Consider the following 20076-nt stretch of genomic DNA (forward strand, 5'->3'; position numbering starts at 1 on the left):
ACTCACCAAACATCAGTAATGGAAGGGAGGCTTAAAGCCTGGGCCTGCTGAAAGATGCTATAACTAGGAAATTCTCTTTCAATTCAACCAGTCTCACAGTGAACACTCAAGAATGTGCTGGGACTGTCTGCTGCAATTACTTGCTCCTGGATCAGTAGAGGGATAGAGGTGGAGCGTGTCAGCAGCAGCTCTGAGCATGCTGTGCTGTCTGCTGAGTTTCCATGTCTTTTGCTATTACAGGAACTTCACACTTTCAAACTGTATCTGATGATTGTTTTTGTCAGTGGCATCACTGTTTGAGAAGAGCGCAGAGAGAGCCTACTACACCATCATTATGAATGAACCTACAACTAGCGATGCAATTTCCTTGGAGCAAATACATCTTTCTAGTACTTTCCTTTAGGTAATTTAGAAATGGAATTTAGAACAGAATTAACATTTGTGAATCACCTAATGTGTACCATGCATTGTGCTAGCTACTTGATAAATCTCTAATTTAATCCTAACAGGCCTTCAAGGTATTTTTGTTGTTATTGTCTTTTCACGAATGAAGAAAACAAAGATTAGGAATGTTAAGTAACCTGTCCAAACTCTTAAACCTACTATATGGCAGAGTCAAAAGCTGAACCCAAGACAGCACAAACATCTTAATGCCTTGCTTCTCACTACCTTATCTGCTTTCCAAAGGAGTTATGACTTATAATGACACTAGAAATAAGGGTATTTCTAATTCAAATTTTTATGAGAAAATCAACAGCTATAATACGCAAAGAATGTCATGCCTGGAACCAACTTATTGTATTAAACCAATACCTATTTTCATAAATGCTAATCTGACAGTCTATACCAAATCTCTCCACCAGTTAGACCTTGTATATTCAAATATACAAGGTCTAACTGGAAAATGTTTTGTTAAATCTCTATAGCATTTTCAAATATTTGAAATATATAAGATACTCCTCCATTTCAAAATCTATGAATAATCTTTCTACAAATTTTCCAAGATTTATGCTAGTCTACCTCAAAGTAATGAATCTTTGAGTTTTACTATAAAATGAAGAATTCCAAAATACGTAGGCTTCCATTTACTGAAAGCACTATAAAAATGGATTAAAAACTAAAGTATAAAGCCTTCCCTCTAAATTATGTAGCCACATTAATACAAGAACATGGATAAATGGTAAAAGTTATCACTTACAGAGTACTTAGTATGTGCCAAGTACTTTACACATGTATTTTCATTTTCTACCTTACAAAAACCTCTGCAATTATTATTAGCTCTATTTTGCAAGCAAGGAAACTAAGGTGAGAAAGTTCATATAACTTGGCCAGAATAACACAGCTAGAAAGTGTTGGAGCTAGAACAGAAATCCAGGTTGGTCTAACCCCAAAGCCCATGCTCTTTACAGCCACTATTTACGCCTCTCAGTTCTTATCTGGTAAATATATCCTTGTCCTCAATTCTGAAACCATTATAAGCAGACATACACACTTATTTAAACCTATTAACTATATCCATTAATCTGTCATAGTTTCTAAAGTAAAATCATTAAGAAGTGCCTGAAAAATTACCATTAGAAAAATTCAAATAAGAACAAATTATCATAATTCTGAGAGATCAAGAATGGATAATTCACATGACAAAAACTTCTTCATTGTATGGGAGTTATTTTTAAATTGATAAGAACATGGTATGACCAGGAAATCATTTTAAGTATTTAAGAAAATTCAAGGCCAGGTGCTGTGGCTCACACCTATAATCCTAGAACTCTGGGAAGGCCAAGGAGGGAAGATCGCTTGAGTTCAGGAATTCGAGACCAGACTGCATAAGAGTGAGACCCCATCTCTACTAAAAAATAGAAAAATTAGCAGAGCACAGTGGCACATGCCTGTAGTCCCAGCTACTTGGGAGACTGAGGCAGGAGGATTGCTTGAGCCCAAGAGTTTGAGGTTGCAGTGAGCTATGATGACACCACTGCACTCTAGCCCAGGTGACAGAGTGAGACTCTGTCTCAAAAAATAAAAAAAAATTCAAAGACTGTAAATCAAAACGTTGAACAAAAGAACTTATTTTTTAAAAATCACGTTATACTTAATGACTGAACTGTGAATAACAACATATTCTGCTCTTTATCCAAAGATTTTATTAATATTAGCCAAATTACAGAAGAGATGTAATCATAACTTGGACAATTTTAAACTTCTGAATGGCCCATGTTTCACTGTTCCAAAATTCTTTAGAAAGTGTAATGTCTAAAAAAAAAGCCAACAGTAACATTCCCTAAACATGAATCCTTCAGTCTATTAGTATCTGAACCAAAGCATATAAATCTTTAAATGTACAAAATATTATTTAAATAGCATATTCTTCTCCAGTTATCAAACACATTCATCAGATTAGTTGACAGGACAATGTAAGAGTCATTTTCGAAGAATTGTCAAAGAACAGATCAAGCCTTACCTCCATTGCTAAAGCTGCTGTCTGTTGGTCATAATGATTCAGAAGATTAGGCATGAAGGTAGTATTATAAGGCAAATCTTGGCACATCCTCAAGGTAATAGGTTCACAAGAAAACAAACTGTGCCCACCTATACGCCCCACAAACATAGTCAAGGGCCAAAGATAGAGGACAATCCAACTCATAGCCATCCTTCCTCGATCTGAATGAGATTCGGATGATCAGGGCCTACTCAATACGTATTTTAGATCTTTACACACCTGCAGGTCTCAGCTTGAAAGTACTTCTTGTATATCTTACTGTAAAGTTCTTCAAATAGTTAAATACTCTTTGTGCTGTCAGAGGTTCGTTAGCTTGGTCTCACAAAAGGCATTTGTTTTTGGTTTCACAATATGGGAAAATGACATCATCTTGTCTCTTCTTTTCATTTTATTACATAGGGCACATCTGGCCAACGATCAAGTTGATCAACCACATTCCCAAACAACAGATTCCATCTTAGGAGAAGAGCTATTTCTTCCTTTGATCGAAATATCTGAAAAATATTATTTAAAAAATGAGAGCAATTAGTCATTTTCTCTTAAAATACTGTGAACTTCATATTAAAATCTTTCACAAGAGATATCATACTGACCAAATAGATAAAAATACATGGGTACTTCATAAAGATATAATATGGGTTTTCTATTTTATCATTCATGTTATAAATATACTAAAATAATCCTTACACACAATTTAAAGGCAAATTTTTCTTCCCTCAGTTGCTTATATAACGCATGGTTTAACTTCTCAAGTATGACAGCAATTTTTCATTTATCACAAGATGTAATTGATCCATTTTGAAAGATTCTTAAGCTGTTGTCCTAAATTTTATTTAAATGATATCAATTATACTTATAACCTAAATTATTGAATTTGAAATTTATTATGTTTTAATCCTTAATAGCACATTTTTACACTAGTTGATTTGACAGAAGCCATCTGTGAAAGAGATCTGAAAAATAAACCAGAAGATACAGATTCAAGCCTCTTACAAGCTGTGTGAATGTAAACATATCACTTAATTTCTTTGAATCCAGAATTTTTCTTCCTGAAAATGATTCCAATACCACCTCTCTCACAGGGATGATGTATAAGTGAATCATGAGAAAATGTACGCAAAAGTACTTCATAAATGGTTATGCAGCATCAAATGTTAGGTATTTTTATTACTGAATTACAGCTGATACAAATGCTACCTCTATCAACCAATACTGAACTGACAAATAGAAGGTTATAAAAGTAATACCAGGAAATTTTCCCAATATTACATCATCTTTTTAGGCTGTGCAAAAATTTAATACCATAGATATAGCCTTTGAATTAGAAACATTTAACCAACAAATGGCCATTACATACAGCTAGACTGCAGAGAATAGAAATCATCCCTAAAAAGTCGCAGCAGAAATAAGAATAATTCCCAGTTATCATTTCCATTGAGCTTTAGAATTTCGGACTTGCCCCTACCTTCCCAGGGTTGGGAGGGTATGGGTGAAACAAAAAGCAGGTCTGGTAGAAAAAAAGAAAATTCTAAGCTATCACATTTTTATTTGGTTTAGTAATGACATTACCTTCAGTTTTATTTGATTTTGTTTCATATGCATTGGCTATTCTTGTGTTTGCTGTGCAAAGTCTGTGTTGGGAAAAGATGAGAAATTCAGATTCAGAAATTCTCAGAGACCCAGGTTAACAGGACCACTCAAATACTAGCACCCATGATAGCTTACACCTTGACACCTGGAACTGGTTTGGCTTAAGGAAGAAAAAAAAACTGTTCTTTGTGCATTGACTATCAATGCCTGGGACCTCTGTATCCCAAGTGTCACTGACTAGGCAGAAAACTATTTGGAGAAAGTAAAACAGTTGCTGAATCTTCCCAATTTCTCCCTCTCGTAGATAGTCTTGAGTGGTGGAAGAGAAAAGGAAAGTCTGAGGCCTCTAGAATTAGGAAAACTAAGGTTATGAGCAATCCCTGCTCAGAAAGCCTAAATCTCCCTGTGCTCTACAGCAGAGATTTCTGTGACAACTTCTTGGCCTGCCATATTTTTTTCCTCCTTCAGGTTGACCCCAGAAATGTTAAGACCTGGCTATAGAAAACTAATATTAACCATAACTAAAAACATATTTAAGCTTAATTACCATGTAGCACAGTAATAATTATGCATATCTTTAAATATATGTAAAATAACTGCTGCAAGCTTTATGTGATTACAGTTTTAAAACATCCACGCAAGTTCAATCTTTGTAGTTTACAGCTTATGCAGCATGTTCCTCTGCTTGCAACTAAAAAACAAAATTAAAGAGAACATTGCTCCCTATTGAATATGTATATAATATCAAGAATTTCAAAAATTTAATTTAGACTAATCTATTTTCAAGCCATTATAGGCTTCAAATTAACGGTTCAAAAAAGACTAACACCCAAGAGTTGAGGAAGAAACAGCAATATCTCACTGGGTTTTTAAAACTAGATGAAATGCCTCCTTATACTTCTGCCTACTCCATCTATTTTATTTGCTTTCCTCTCGATTATTCTTTTTGCCTCACTTGCAAGTGAGGCTTCCTCCTTATTTTAAAAGTGCTTCCACACGTACTATGACATCAAAATTACCACATTTGAAGACACTTTCATAAAATCTATTATGTTAAGCTGTAGAAAGACAATATAGCAAGATTGTAGTTTATGATTATTAAGAGGGAAAAAACAATGGAATTCAGTGAGACAAAAAGAAAACAGGCAAAATACAGATTTTAAGAATTTTCATTTCCCCAAAATATCAGCTCTCTAATTTTATAAAGTATAGCAGATTGATGGACCCTCTGCAGGTCTAAGCAATCTGAATGCTGGAGAAAAATACACATTCTGATGATTACCTCAGGTTACAAGTGCTCCCTAAGTCAGGTCTTGAGAAATGTTATCCTAAAATAGAATAATTAAAAAGAGTAAAGGTAATATTTGTATATAATTATATGCACAAAGTGAATTTCAAAAATAAAAGCAGATAAAGAATAACACTTTAATAGATGAGCGAACAATATAAATTTACAAAAGAAATACAAATAGCCAACAAACACATGAAATGATATTCAACTGTACTAATAATGAAAAATGCAAACATGAGATAACAGTTTTGCCAACCAAATGGGCAAAAATAATAATGATAGAACACCATATAGGAGAGGGCATAGGGAAAAGAACATTTTCGATGTTTCCACATTTTCAAATACTACTGGTAGGAAGGCAAACTAGTTGGTACTTTTTACCAAAAAAGGGCTACTTATATCGAAAGCCCTTAAAATGAGCACAATCTGATCCAGCAAATCTATTTTATAATTTATTCTAAAAAAATTAACACACAAGTACTCATGGTGCATAACCAAAATATTAGCATAGGCCGGGCGCTGTGGCTCACACCTATAATCCTAGCACTTGGGAGACTGAGGTGGGAAGATTGCGTGAAGTCAGGAGTTCAAGACCAGCCTGAGCAAGAGTGAGACCCAGACTCTACAAAAAAAAAAAATAGAAAAATTAGCCAGGCATGGTGGTGCACGCCTGTAGTACCAACTATTTGGGAGGGTGAGGCAGGAGGATTGCTCAAACCCAGGCGTTCGAGATTGCAGTGAGCTATGATAATGCCACTGCATTCTAGCCTGGGAGACAGAGACTCTGTCTCAAAAAATAACACTGTTTATAACAATAAAAAACTGGAAACAACCTAATAAGCGATTGGTTAAATTATGGTACAACCATATAATGAAATATTATAGTCACTAAAATGATGAGCATAAACCTGTACTTATTGACATAGTAAGCCAGTAACAAAAAGTAAAAAATTAAGGCCAGGCACAGTAGCTCATGTCTATAATCCTAGCACTCTAGGAGGCTGAGGTGGGAGTACTGCTTGAGCTCAGGAGTTGGAGACCAGCCTGAGAAAGAGTGAGATCCTGTCTCTACTAAAAATAGAAAAAGTAGCCGGGCATCCTAGCTACTCAGGAGGCTGAGGCAGGAGGATCATTTCAGCCCAGGAGTTTGAGGTTGCAGTGAGGTACGATGACACCATTGCACTCTACCCAGGGCAACAGAGCGAGACTTTGTCTCAAAACAAAAACAAAAACAAACAAACAAAAAATCAGTTTACAAAACAGTGTGTGTATATATATATCCCATTTTTGTCAGAAAAAATATGTATACATAATAAAACTACTTTGTTTAAAAATATTATAGCTATTCTATGGGAGTGTATAAAAGAATCCATGATACATTATTTTGTGCAGGAATAATTAACGTTGCTAAATCTATAAATGTGTGCTGATTAACTGACAAAATACTAGTTGAATGACTGGTTTACTGGCTGTTAATTAAAGCAACAAGCCAAGAGACACACACTACTGCCCTAATGTAGGTAGTAAGAAAAGCAAATAAGTGATGATCAATTTAGTATGAGTCAAAAACTGATTTTCAATACTGAAAAAAAAATCAGATCACCTATCAACAGAATCAAATGGTATGCACATTATTTAAAACTCCCCCACGCCTCCCCAAACAGGATCTGGCTCTGTCTCCCAGGCAGGAGTGCAGTGGCGGAATCACCGTTCACTGCAGCCCCAAACTCTTGCCCTCAAGTGATCCTCCCAAACCTCAGCCTCCCTAACTGCATATTATGGGCATGAGCCACTGCACCCAGCCATAAACCTTTGATACATATTCCCAATTACTCCTCAATAACATAATGAAATATCTGCTTCTTATCAGGATCATGTGAATGTATCATTTTCCGAAGGTATGGGCATCCATGCAAATGCTTTAAGCTGAAGTTCCAGACCTGCAGGACATAGCAAAGATTCTGAACCCAAAGAGATCCTATCAAAATATGGCAACTCATTAAATAAAGGTTAACAGTTGTTTTTGGCATTCTTATTGATATTATCATTTTTTTAATTACAGGAATCTGCAGTATTTCACCTGAAAAAAGCGACCTACTGGGTTAGCATAACTGGAGTAAACAGTTTTACAGGCTAGGCAGGGCCCAGGGCTATGGCAACAGCTGTTCACGCGCTACCTGCAGGAAAAGAGACCTATTCACTTCTGCATATAGCAATATTAAATATTTGGAAAACTGATTTCAGATTAAGTTACTGGGTTAACATTCCATCAGAAAACAAAAATGACTATGAATGTATAATATCAGGAATCCGTTATTCCCCGATTATTATCAGCTTTCTTTTTTTTTTTTTTTTTTTTTTTTTTTTTTTTTTTGAGACAGAGTCTCACTCTGTTGCCCAGGCTAGAGTGAGTGCCGTGGCGTCAGCCTAGCTCACAGCAACCTCAAACTCCTGAGCTCAAGCGATCCTCCTGTCTCAGCCTCCCGAGTAGCTGGGACTACAAGCATGCGCCACCATGCCCGGCTAATTTTTTCTATATATATTTTTAGCTGTCCATATAATTTCTTTCTATTTTTAGTAGAGATGGGGTCTCGCTCTTGCTCAGGCTGGACTCGAACTCCTGAGCTCAAATGATCCGCCCACCTCGGCCTCCCAGAGTGCTAGGATTACAGGCGTGAGCCACCGCGCCCGGCCTATCAGCTTTCTTATGATGATAAAAAGTAAAAGCCCTTGGCCAGGAGCAGTGGCTCACGCCTGTAATCCTACCACTCCGGGAGGCCAAGGTGGGAGGATTGCTTGAGGTCAGGAGTTCGAGAGCAGCCTGAGCAAGGGCGAGACCCCGGCTCCACTAAAAATAGAAAAACTTAGCGGGCACAGTAGTAGCACATGCCTGCAGTCCCAGCTACTTGGGAGGGTGAGGCAGGAGGATTTCTTGAGCCCAGGAAGGAGTTTGAGGTTGCTGTGAGCTAGGCTAATGCCACAGGCACGCTAACCTGGACAACAGAGTGAAACTCGGTCTCAAAAACAAAAAAACAAAAAAAAACAAAAAAAGTAAAATCCCTTAAAATAAAATCAACTGAGTATTTGTCCTGAAGGACAGCAATAAAGGCACGGATGCAACCTTGAAAGACTGTTTCCCAGCCTGGCTACAAAGCCAAATCCAGGGCTGGTCTAGGGGGTTTTGCAACGAAAGATTATGTTCAGCAAGTCTATTCCAATTTGCACTTTCTCTACAGAAAATGATCCATTTTATCATTCTGTTTAGATTTCATTTTCTTGACATCCTATAAATACAGGTAACATTTTGCATTTCCAATACAGAAATACCACCTAAAGGTTGCCTCAAATTAAATGCTGGATACACACTGGCTACAGTGGGAACAGAAGGGATATTCTTTGTCTTCTTTCAGACTCATTTTCCAAGAATGCATTGCAAGGACTAGCAATGACTACCTCTAAATAACATCTTTTCTCAAGGAAATTATTGTGTTGTTAGAGAGACAAAATATACCCTGAGAGTATACTTATTACTAGACTGTTACTTTCCTTTTCCTAAAATTTATATAGTCTTTGGTCTTTTGTTGTCTATTTAAAAAATACATTCATTCTCAAAATACTGCCTCCTGGTTGCTACAAGAAAGTTTATACAGCTTCATATTCTCAGGACCTAGATTCCTACTAATCTCAGAGTATCTCTTTTCCGACCTTTCCTATTTCATCTAATTTTTAAAGTCGATCTTGTCATCTGCTGATTATAAGTAACCTAACCCAATGTGTTGAGTCACATACACACATACGCAGGCTCAAAACTAAAATAAAGGGGGGTAGCCATCAAAATTCAGTCCAATTTACAAATTATTAATTACTAAGACTAAAGAGAAGATCTTTTAAAATTAACCTGAAAATAAACTGGAGAGTTAAAAGATGGATAGATTACGGACTTAAAAAAAGTCAGGCTAAAATTCCAGCCAGCTTCCCTTTCCAATTAAAATCTTTCAGAAAATTCTCTAATATCAAGCACCTGCTTTTCCCCCCCTAACAAGGTTGTACGCTTTGTTATGCATTGACTACAGAATCATTTCAATGAGATAAAATTTGGGAATAGGATCTGGCTTTTCAGGCCCACTAGCTTTGTTATATTTATCTCAAACTTGATTTGCAATGCATTCCTTGGATCCAAACTGTCAATACTCCTCAGCATGATGAATTGGAAAATAAAAAGAGGGAATTCATTTTTGACACAATAGATAAAACTTTTTCCTAGCCAGTGAAGAGTTGCTACTCTTCAGGCATTTGTTCCTTATAGAACTTTCACTACTGAAAACCTCATTTCTCTCCTCAAGACCTTGCTACACAGCTCTCCCCCATCTATACTGGATAATTTCTCCAGTATGTATTTTCGAAGCCATTCTTTTTGCCTTATTGCTCTTTGGGGGCACAGCTGTGGTTTTAAGCAGGCATAATTCTACAGTTCTGGGGGCGGGGGGGGGGGGGGGGGAACCTTGAGGCCCAAACCACTCATCCCTGTGAAAGAAGGTAAAGATGTGGTAAGAATTGTTTCCTACCACGTCTCCTAAAAAAAAAAAAAAATCAAAGTCGACAGCAGCCTAACATCAACAAACTAATAAGCTCAGAAGTTTTGAGTGGCCGGGCGCGATGGCTCACGCCTGTAATCCTAGCTCTCTGGGAGGCCGAGGTGGGCGGATCGTTTGAGCTCAGGAGTTCGAGACCAGCCTGAGCAAGAGCGAGACCTCATCTCTACTAAAGATAGAAAGAATTATATGGACAGTTAAAAATATATATAGAAAAAATTAGCCGGGCATGGTGGCGCATGCCTGTAGTCCCAGCTACTCGGGAGGCTGAGACAGGAGGATCGCTTGAGCTCAGGAGTTTGAGGTTGCTGTGAGCTAGGCTGACGCCACGGCACTCACTCTAGCCTGGGCAACAAAGCGAGACTCTGTCTCAAAAAAAAAAAAAAAAAAAAAAAAAAAGAAGAAGTTTTGAGTATAAAATCTTAGAGTTTTACTATCAAACCACTATGAAATATAAGTTGGGTAGATTTTTTCCTAAGGTCAAGTGGGAAACATATGACTTATTGTGAGCAAAAAACTACTCTCTTCTTCCCCAATGACAAAGCTTTCACTTGGTACCATACAAAGAAAGAATGTGCACTTCGCTATTAAATTCCCCTCAATCCTCTCTATTTCAAATATCTCAATCATGAAACTCCCAAGAAAAATCCACCTAAATGCTCAAAGCACAAAATAAAGCTCAAAGGAATATAGTAGCTAAGATGAGGAAAGAGACTACAGTCCTTTCTTTTCCTTTTATTAATGGGACACTGCTATAGATTTAGGAGAGATGCAGACAGACTATCAGTAGTGGATGAGGGGGGGAAAGCAAGAAGAAAGAGGGTAGAATGGTAGGTTTTATCAATAATTTACTTACTTTCCTAATACAGTGAAAGCATGGGGGAGGGGCACGGTAAGAGGAGGGCTGCGTCTTAGTTATATTTTACCTTCAGCTCTATCCTGCCAACCCCACCCAATCAAGCTTTTACACCTCTTTCGTATGCTCCCTAATTCTGAATCTTTTTACCTTTATTTTGTGGTTTGGTAGTTCAAGTAAATGGGGTTTGTTTTTTTTTTTCCTGGAGGAAAAAGATAGTATTGATTTGTTTAAAAGTAAAGATACAAAGTGTTATCTTCAGGAGCAACCGCTTCTTAATAAAACAACTAGGGCTTTCTATTCCTTTCCCAGCCTCTAATGCCATAAAGGCTACCAACACACCATCAAAGGCTAAAAGAAGGGTGAGGGAGGAAGGTAATATCCCAGGGTCGTTGAGGTCTTTGTTTCCTTGCTCATACGGTAGTGGCTCTGCAGAGTAACTCAATTCCTGTAAATACACCATCCAGGTCTATCAAAGCCACTTTTGCAAAATAAGATTTTGTTTGAATCCGTTCACACAGCACTCACTGATGCAGCTGGTCTCTCTGCTGCTGCATCTCCCTAAATTCAGTAGGGAACCACAATTCAAATTTTCATTTTACACTGGGCAAAAAACTGGACCTCTTTTATGAGGTAGAAATCTCTAAACTGTGAGTCTATTCCTCCGTCTAAATTAATGGCATGTGGCTTTTGTTCTAAAAAAAAAAAAAAAAAAAAAAAAAAAAAACCCACCCTCTTTCTTTCTCTTAGGGGAGAGATCTAACTCCCAGACTCCTAAGATGTGAAAGCCTCCAGGAAGATGTTTACATTTCTTGAAATGACACAAGACTACTCAATACTGCTTCGCGTTTTAACAGCTCCTTTATTTCGGAGGCCATCCAGCAGTGCCCACCCCACGGCACACACACACACCAGGAAAGGGGGCGGCGGGGGGAAGCCCTGGGAGGAGGGTGCCAGACTTTGCAAACTGATGGGCCGGAGGGGACAACTTTTAGGCGCCGGACAGACAAGGTGGGCCCAACGCCGAGCCGGGTCCGGGCCGGAGGAGCATCGCGGCGCGCGTCCCGGCCGGGCGGCGCGGGGGCCCTCGGTCATTGTCCGCCCACCCACGCCCCGCGGCCCCGCGGCCCGGCCCGGGCCCCGCTGCACCCGCGCAGGGTCTGGGCCGGCGGCGGGGAGCGAGCCGCGGGCCACACTCGCACAGGTTGCCGGGCGCAGGCTCCGCATGGCCAGGGTTAACCGTCCCCCAGGGCATCTCCCACCGGAGCCCCCATCTCCGAACTCGGCGCCTCCGTGCCCCCCGCCCCGGGCCCGGGCCCGGGCAGCCGCTCCGACCCCCGCCACAGCCCGGCGCCCCAGGCTTTTGTTTTGGCCGCGACGAGGAGAACGATCCCCGAGGAGGAGGTGCCGGGCGGCTGCTGGCTCCGCGGCACAGGGTGAGGCGGAGCAGCCGCACCGCGGCTCCTCGTTCTCCACACCCGCCGCTCCCCTGCCCGCCGCCCCGGCCCGGGGGCCGCTCGCCTCGGGGCTCACCTCAGACCTCGGGACCCGGCTCCGGAGGGCTGCAGCGCCGGCCGGGGGCGACCCGCGCGTCCCTCAGGTACCCGGAGCGGCCGAGGACCGTCCGCGCGCCTCGGAGCGACCGCGAGCGCCAGGGCGCGCGGCCCGGGGAGCGAGTGCGCGCGCACGCACGGCGCAGGCGCGCTGCGCACGCTTGGCCAAGCGCTCGCGGCGAGAGCCCGGCTGCGCGGGGCCGGCCCGGCGCGCTCCGTTGTGCTCCGCCTGGCGCCCTAGGTGTCGCCTGAGCGTCCCTGCAGCGGCGGCGTGCCGGTTCCGAGCCCCGCAAGCGTTCGTCCGAAGTGTACTGGGCCCTCCTCGCAAAGCGCTCCCGCTCCCGCGGAACCGGCGCGGTGACTCGCGGTCACACAAGCCGGGGCGGCTGTTGTGGCAAGACCGGCAAGCCTGGTCTGAGAGCCAGCGTGCCGGCCGCAGGACCCCGCGACTGGGGCTGGTCAAGAGGCGGGTCACCGGGTGCTCAGGAGGAACTGGGCGTAGGTAGCGGTCGGCACCTTTGCAGAGCTCCACGCCGAAACGGCGTAGCAGCCAGAAAGAGGAAAAGAGCCCCTTTGCCAAGACCTTGGTAAACAGGTGGAGCTTATAGTTACTGGTGCCGTGCCCCGTTTTGCCCTTTAGGAAATGATTCCCCTCACCTTTTCTACAGCAGCGGTTTTAGCGCTGAAAGAGGCCTTAGAGATGACCTAAACCAGCTTTCAGTGGAAGAAAAAAACTGCCCAAAAGGTTAGATGACTTACCCAAAGCCATGCACCATTTTAATGACAACGTCTAGATTCATTCAAAGCTAAGGCCGATTTTCTTTTCCCTACACCGTTTAACCTATTTTTCTTTCTCTCTTCGTCCCTCTCCAACCTAGACTTCACGGGCATCATTTTGTTCTGTTGGTAGCACACATTTAAAGTAATATTGAACAATGTGAATGTACTTAACACTATTGAATTGTACTCTTGAAAAGGGTTAAGATGGTAAATTTTATGTATATATTGCAATTCTTTAAAAAGCGCTCAGTAAACGTTAAGTAAATATTGAAGAGTACTGAGCGTAGACATAGAGTTTCACAACAGGTGAGCTGTGTAAACAAACATAATAAATGAGATCTGAAATGACAGTTTGCATTTTTCTAACAAGTAAACACTTGTGCAGTAACAATTTTTAAAAAATGGTAATATTGATCCTTAGGTCGATTCTAGGCAGGCCAGTGGAGCTAGTGGTGCCTCTGCTGAGGATGAACAGGGAACAGAGAGTGTATGGGAAAATCTGTGTGTGCCAGATCCTTGTAGCTGAGGACCTCTAGAGATGCATTTTTATTCAATTTACACACCATCCTGTAAAGACCGTCAGGCAGGGGCACATCATAGCTCACGTTGGGAGGTGGGAATGATGTAGAAATGATCACAGGTGTATCTGCAAGACTAAAATCTCAGAAATAAAATATTGAGTGAAAAAACAAATTATAAGATATGTAAATGATGATGCCTCTTAAAAAAACACCTGCCAATACTATATATTGTTTATGAGAGCAAACATGTATGTATAATAAAAGCGTAAAACATGGACAAGAAGATTGCACACCAATTTTATGACAATGACTGCCTCTATGTAGGCAGGGAGGGGAATGGGACCTGGGAAGTTTACAAAAGGAGCTTCTATTGTGTCTGTTACACACACACACACACACACACACACAAATTTAACATTTAAAAAAATCTCCATGGAGAATCAAGGGTGTTCCTTGCTAAACTTTTCTTTTTTAATTTTTTGAGACAGGATATTACCCTGTTGTCCAGGCTGAAGTACAGTGGCGTCATCATAGCTCACTGCAGCCTTGAACTCCTAGGCTCAAGCGATCCTCCTGCCTTAGCCTCTAGAGTAGCTGGGACTACAGGCACGCACCACCACGCCTGGCTAATTTTTAATTTTTTGTAGAGATGGGGTCTCACTGTGTTGCCCAGGCTGGTCTCAAACTCCTGGCCTCAAAGTAATCCTCTTGCCTCAGCCTCCAAAAGTGCTGGGATTATAGGCATGAGCCACCCCACCCAGCCTCTAAACTTTTTTCATTTCAAATGTCCCGCTTAAAAGTAATGTTGAGGCCGGGTGCAGTGGCTCACGCCTGTAATCCTAGCACTCTGGGAGGCCCAGGCAGGAGTATTACTTTGAGGCCAGGAGTTTGAGACCAGCCTGAGCAAGAGTGAGACCCCATCTCTACTAAAAAAAATACAAAGAAATTAGCTGGACAACTAAAAATATATATTAAAAAAAAAAGTTAGCCGGGCATGGTGGCACATGCCTGTAGTCCCAGCTACTCGGGAGGCTGAGGCACTAGGATTGCTTGAACCCAGGAGTTTGAGGTTGCTGTGAGCTAGGCTGACGCCACGGCACTCTAGCCAGAGCAACAGAGTGAGACTCTGTCTCTAAAAAAAAAAAAAAAAAAAAAGTAATGTTGACAAATCACAGACATTGAGTTCTGCATGTGCTCACTGTGAACACAGTGTGAGCGGCATGGCTCAGACTCCTAGGGGAGCCAGGTCAGAGGATGAGATGCAGACAAGAGGCCCAGAAGGCGCTGGGTGAGAGGAGAGACCAGGGCTAACCTGAGATGCTCTCTATGATCCCGTCTCTCTCTCATTCCATGTTGTAACCACCAACAGAAAGTCTTTAATGAGTGGGAACTTCACAGAGAGACACAGCACTCTCGACATTGTTAAAACTGGTCTCTTTCTGGATGAACCCGTTTTGAAACCATAAACGTTAACTGGTAATGCATGGTAATTTAGTATTGCATCTACACACCGCCCCCAGACCCTCCCCTCCCCTCCCCACCCCCAAGGCTTTGTTTATTCATTTATACACAACCTGGTCATGTGGAAAAATCACTAGGCTGGAATTCAGACAACCTGGGTTCTAATTTCAGTTTGGCCATACTGATCCTTTGTTAACGTAAGGAAAGCAACTTCTATGAGCTTCACTTTCCTTTTTCCTTTTACACTGGAGGGATACAAATGCTGCCTACTTAAAAACTACAAAACAATACACACAGAGTTTGTACATTTGTTTGAGTTGAAGGGGAGTACATTCTTATCTATTTTAGGAAACAAAAATAGAGAAGAAAATCTCTTTTTTGCCGTTTTTGTTTTGTTGTTGGTTGCTGCCTATAAGAACTGCTTTTCATTGACCAAAAGAGCTCTGTTTTGGCATTCTGATTTTGCTATTCTCCAGCACTTGTTTATAGTTCTACCACAGCTGTACGACTGACTGGGAGCCTTCCATTAGTTACTTCCTATACATTGCATTATGCAGTCTTCCTGATGCGATTTCTTTTTTATCCTTGTATCCTCACTCTGCTTCTGGCGCTCAATAAATTTAATTAATTAAATTAGACTGGATTTTTTGAGTTCTCAAATTTAGAGTGGTTCTTATTAAGGCATGCCATCTGCTGGTTCCCTGGTGTATCTGTCAACCAGCCTAAATTCCAAAATCCAATAAATTGAAATTTGTATTGAAGCATCCGTGTGTCCGTGTTGGGCAATTTCCCCGTGTCCTTCCACTTCCGGTTGCAGATGCTATTCTTTTATTAAGCCAGTTTTTCCTCCAACCCTCTTTTACCTGTTGGCCACTCTTAAAACCCGGCAAAGTGGAGTCGGCATTTCGGAGCTCCAGAGCGGCAGGGGCAGTAGGACCGGGCATGCTCAATAGGTAGGGCTCATTTGGAACACACCGTGCCTTGAACCAAGGTTTGCAACGCTGCCTGTTTCAGGATTCGAGGCATCTTCGTTCTCGACTTAGATCGAGATATTGCAGTCCCTCCCATCCTCTTGGCGCCCACGCTTTTTAATTTTATCCCTGTGCCCAATTTTGGAGCCAGCCCTCCTGGATCTCCCGGCCAATCAAGAGCCCACACATTGTTGCCTAAGAGACCCCGGATGCCGGCGACAGGATTTACAGATGGCGATTGGACTCCTGGAAGCTGGGAGGGGTGCGGGGCTGGAGGGAGTCAAAGAAAAAGCTGACCTCCTGCAACTATGGCAACGTCAGCGCTTGAGGCTTGAAGAGGGAGACGAGCTAAAAGAGGTGAGAGCTGTGGGCAGTGCATGGAAAAGGTGGAGCCTCTCCTTGGAGGGCTCCCGGGCTTCTCACGAGCCTTGCCGGTGCTCCGGGGATCATATTTTGCTGTCCCATGTCAGCTGCAGTTCAAGTGCCAGATACTGCAGGCTTGTGAAATTAACAACCAACAAAAACCCATATGCCTCTCCAGCCCGAGCTCTTCGCATTGTATTATACCTCTTGCTTTGTTTTGAACTAGTTAACTATAAGATGACTTTGTATTTAAGTCTACCCATACCCTATTTCCTGATAATATTTGAGATTCCCTTGTCTGATGATATTGCAGTTTACAGTGGATGAGTTGTGCGTTAGCAGAGAAACCCAATCCTATTCTGTTCTGTAGACTCCAAATAAAAATCCGATAACCCTGAGTATAACTCCAATGCCCGGTTCATAATGTTCCGAGTTTCACTCTACATTTCCACTAGTTTTAATCCTTAAACTCTTTCCGCCTCCCCCGGTGTTGTATTCATTCCTTCTGCTGATTTAACAAATATTTATTGATCACCTAGTATGTGCTACTGTGACTAGGATTCAGGTGAGCAGTATCAGAAAACCACATAAACAAAGAAGCATCGGAGTTTTGTGCCATGTACTCAGGGTGATCAGGAGTTCAAGTGTCTGGGCAGAGAGTGCATGAAGGGGGCAGAGAATGAAGCTGAAAAGGTGGGAAGTGAAATCATAGTGGACCTAGACTTCCACGCCAAGGAGTCTGGATTCTGTAGCCATTAGTGAGCCTGTGAAGGGTTTTGAGCTGAAAAGTGACATGAGCAACTGGTCTTAAAAAACAAAACAAAACAAAAAACCCTTGCTAAGGTAGACTATGAGCTCCATTAAAGCAGAGACTCTTATCTTCGTTCCCCCAGCACGTGCCTAGTGGACACTTAATAAAGTTGTTGAATAATGGTGACAGTGTGAAGAATGGCTCAGATCAGACTGGAAGCATGTAGCCAGAGGACCCGTCCTTGCTGTTGAAAATGGAACTAGAACCATACATTTGGGGACTGAAGCCATAGGTCCTCTTCCTACATTTTAATCCCAGGAAAAATTAAAGATAAGCATTCGAGGGCAGTCATCACAGGGAAAAGAGGTCCTAGAAAAGCAACAGCAAGACTTACCTGTGGAAGGAAGCGAAGACAATTTGTTTTGTTGAAGGAGTGGGAGCAATTCTTTTTTGTGTGTTTTATATAAAGGTTTTTGTCTTCTTAATAGTAGCGAGTGGTCTGTACTTTGAACATGTACGTGCATACAAGTACACACACTGCCCACCTTCTGGAATGGAGGAAGGAGGAAAAAATTATAAAAGCGTAATACCAAAAGACAAGGCAGGACACCCCCATCGGCTCGCTTTAGGACTATATTACCGAGAGGGCTGTTTCTTCTGGCCAGGCCCACGTGCTAAAAACCAAACTTTCCTCAAGTGGGTTTGTAGAAAGCCTAATATCAGTGATATCCAGCTCTGAGGAACCAGGAAAAAGAAAACAACCAGTGCAGGCCCTTGGGAGAGTCACCGAGAAAAGCTACTTTGTCCTAATTCGGAAGTTGTGCCTAGGATCAGTGAGATGGTTTCCTACACAAACTGAATGGAGAGTTTCCCAGTGTAGAGCAGGGGTAAGCTCTAAGCTTCCCTGGACGCTTTGAGGGAAGCAAAATTTTTATGTTCATGTACATTTTTCTAGAGAGATGATTCATAGCTTTCATCATATTCTCAAAGATCTTTATGATCCTCAAAAAAGGATTAAAAACAACTGGTTTGGCCGGGCGCGGTGGCTCACGCCTGTAATCCTAGCACTCTGGGAGGCCGAGGCGGGTGGATTGCTCAAGGTCAGGAGTTCGAGACCAGCCTGAGCGAGACCCCGTCTCTACTAAAAATGGAAAGAAATTATATGGACAACTAAAAATCTATATAGAAAAAATTAGCCGGGCATAGTGGCGCATGCCTGTAGTCCCAGCTACTCGGGAGGCTGAGGCAGTAGGATCGCTTAAGCCGAGGAGTCTGAGGTTGCTGTGAGCTAAGCTGACGCCACGGCACTCACTCTAGCCTGGGCAACAAAGTGAGACTCTGTCTCAACAAAAAAAAAAAAAAAATAAATAAATAAATAAATAAAAACAACTGGTTTAAGGAGAAGAACTGTAGAAGATAAATACGTAATAATGAAAAGAAATATATAATTTTTCACTGGGCAGATCTAGAATCAGTGGCCATGCTTTGTGTCTATAATTTGCCTGCTCACATGAACTTTTATCACTAGCTGCCAATGAATAATACCGTAATGAAATCATTTCTTTTGTCTTTGTAACTTACCTAAACCTGTGGTGACTCAGATAATTATCTGTTAGGGGCTGAGAGGAACCTGAGGGCTGATCTGAACACCTCCGTTCTAGTGGCAGCAGGAAGGCACTGTCTTGATGACACCTGGGAGGCTTTAAAATATTGGCTTTATCTTCTGTCATAACTTAAACCTGAGAGAGAATATTACAGGTCAAGTGAGAACCTCAGAGATTTCAGCATTTGGGGAAATCTTATATCAGCCAAAATAATCATGATTTTTTTTTAATTTCCCAGTATTTGCTTGTGTAGGGTCACTGGTGGAGCCCATAGGTTGGGCAGGCAGGCAGGCCCTGGTCCCCCTCAGCCATCACTGTTACCTGTCTATGGGAAACCCATAGAGGAGAACAGGCAGAAGCATCCAGAAACACTGAGGATATATATTGAAACTACTTTCAATCTTCTGTAAATGTCTTCTACTTTGAAATATTTTGTCACGGTCTTCCAAAGGACAGGTTTGCAGACACTGTGTAAATGCCAAGTTCTAGGAAAGGGTGCCAAGGAAGATATTACTTATCCAGGACACCTGTCTGCCAGGCCCTCTGCCAGACCCTTCTCTAATCTTTGCAATAGCAGTTGAGGCTAGATACATACATCCTTATTTTATAAATGAGGAAACAGAGTCTCAGACAAATTAAATAACTGGCAAAAAGTTGCACAGCTCGTAAGTGTTACAGCCAAGATTAAACCTGTACAAGGTAAACAACAATAAAAAAATTGTTTGCAAACAACAGAAACAGATTCTAGCTAACAAAAGCAAAACAGGCAATTCATTGCAAGGATAACGGGTAACTCACAAAATGGACAAGAAAGGACATGGGGCTTCTGGGGGCTGAAGTAGTGGGAACAACTTAACAGTCTGCTGGGGGCACCAATGCTACTTTGAATGCCCCCCTCGTCTGTAAAATCAGGATAGGCCATTGTCAATCCAACTGGCCTAACTTGATTTTATGACCATCTCTTGGCTAGGGAAAGACAGGCCACCTTGATTAACCAGCCCAGCAGGCTCTCAACAATGAGGGAAAAGAATTTCTCATGAAAATTAACGTGCTTTAATCAACAGGAGGCAGACTGTAGACTGGGTAACTAAAAACAGCAAATTTCCCTGAATAAACTCAAATCCGTCCATCTCCAAAGCCTTGGCTTTGTCCATGACACCATTCTACTTAAATATGGGAGTGAGCTGGAATTCTTGTTACTTGGATGTCAGAAAGTTAAGAGGGGAAGAGAAGGGTTGATATC

General features: G+C 41.7%; 1 protein-coding gene across 2 annotated transcripts in view; it reads right to left on the minus strand.

Annotated features, from left to right (window-relative positions):
* Positions 1-2688, minus strand: part of FZD3 (frizzled class receptor 3) — a 39805-nt gene extending 37117 nt beyond the window's left edge. For both annotated transcript variants that reach the window (XM_069485089.1, XM_069485088.1), the window contains exon 1: positions 2462-2688. In XM_069485089.1, coding sequence (XP_069341190.1) covers positions 2462-2650 — 189 coding nt within the window. In that variant the 5' untranslated portion in view covers positions 2651-2688. The remainder of the gene's footprint in view (positions 1-2461) is intronic.
* Between the last annotated feature and the right edge of the window lie 17388 nt (positions 2689-20076).

This window comes from Eulemur rufifrons, chromosome 12, assembly GCF_041146395.1.
Source record: "Eulemur rufifrons isolate Redbay chromosome 12, OSU_ERuf_1, whole genome shotgun sequence".
In the NCBI taxonomy this organism is placed as follows: domain Eukaryota; kingdom Metazoa; phylum Chordata; class Mammalia; order Primates; family Lemuridae; genus Eulemur; species Eulemur rufifrons.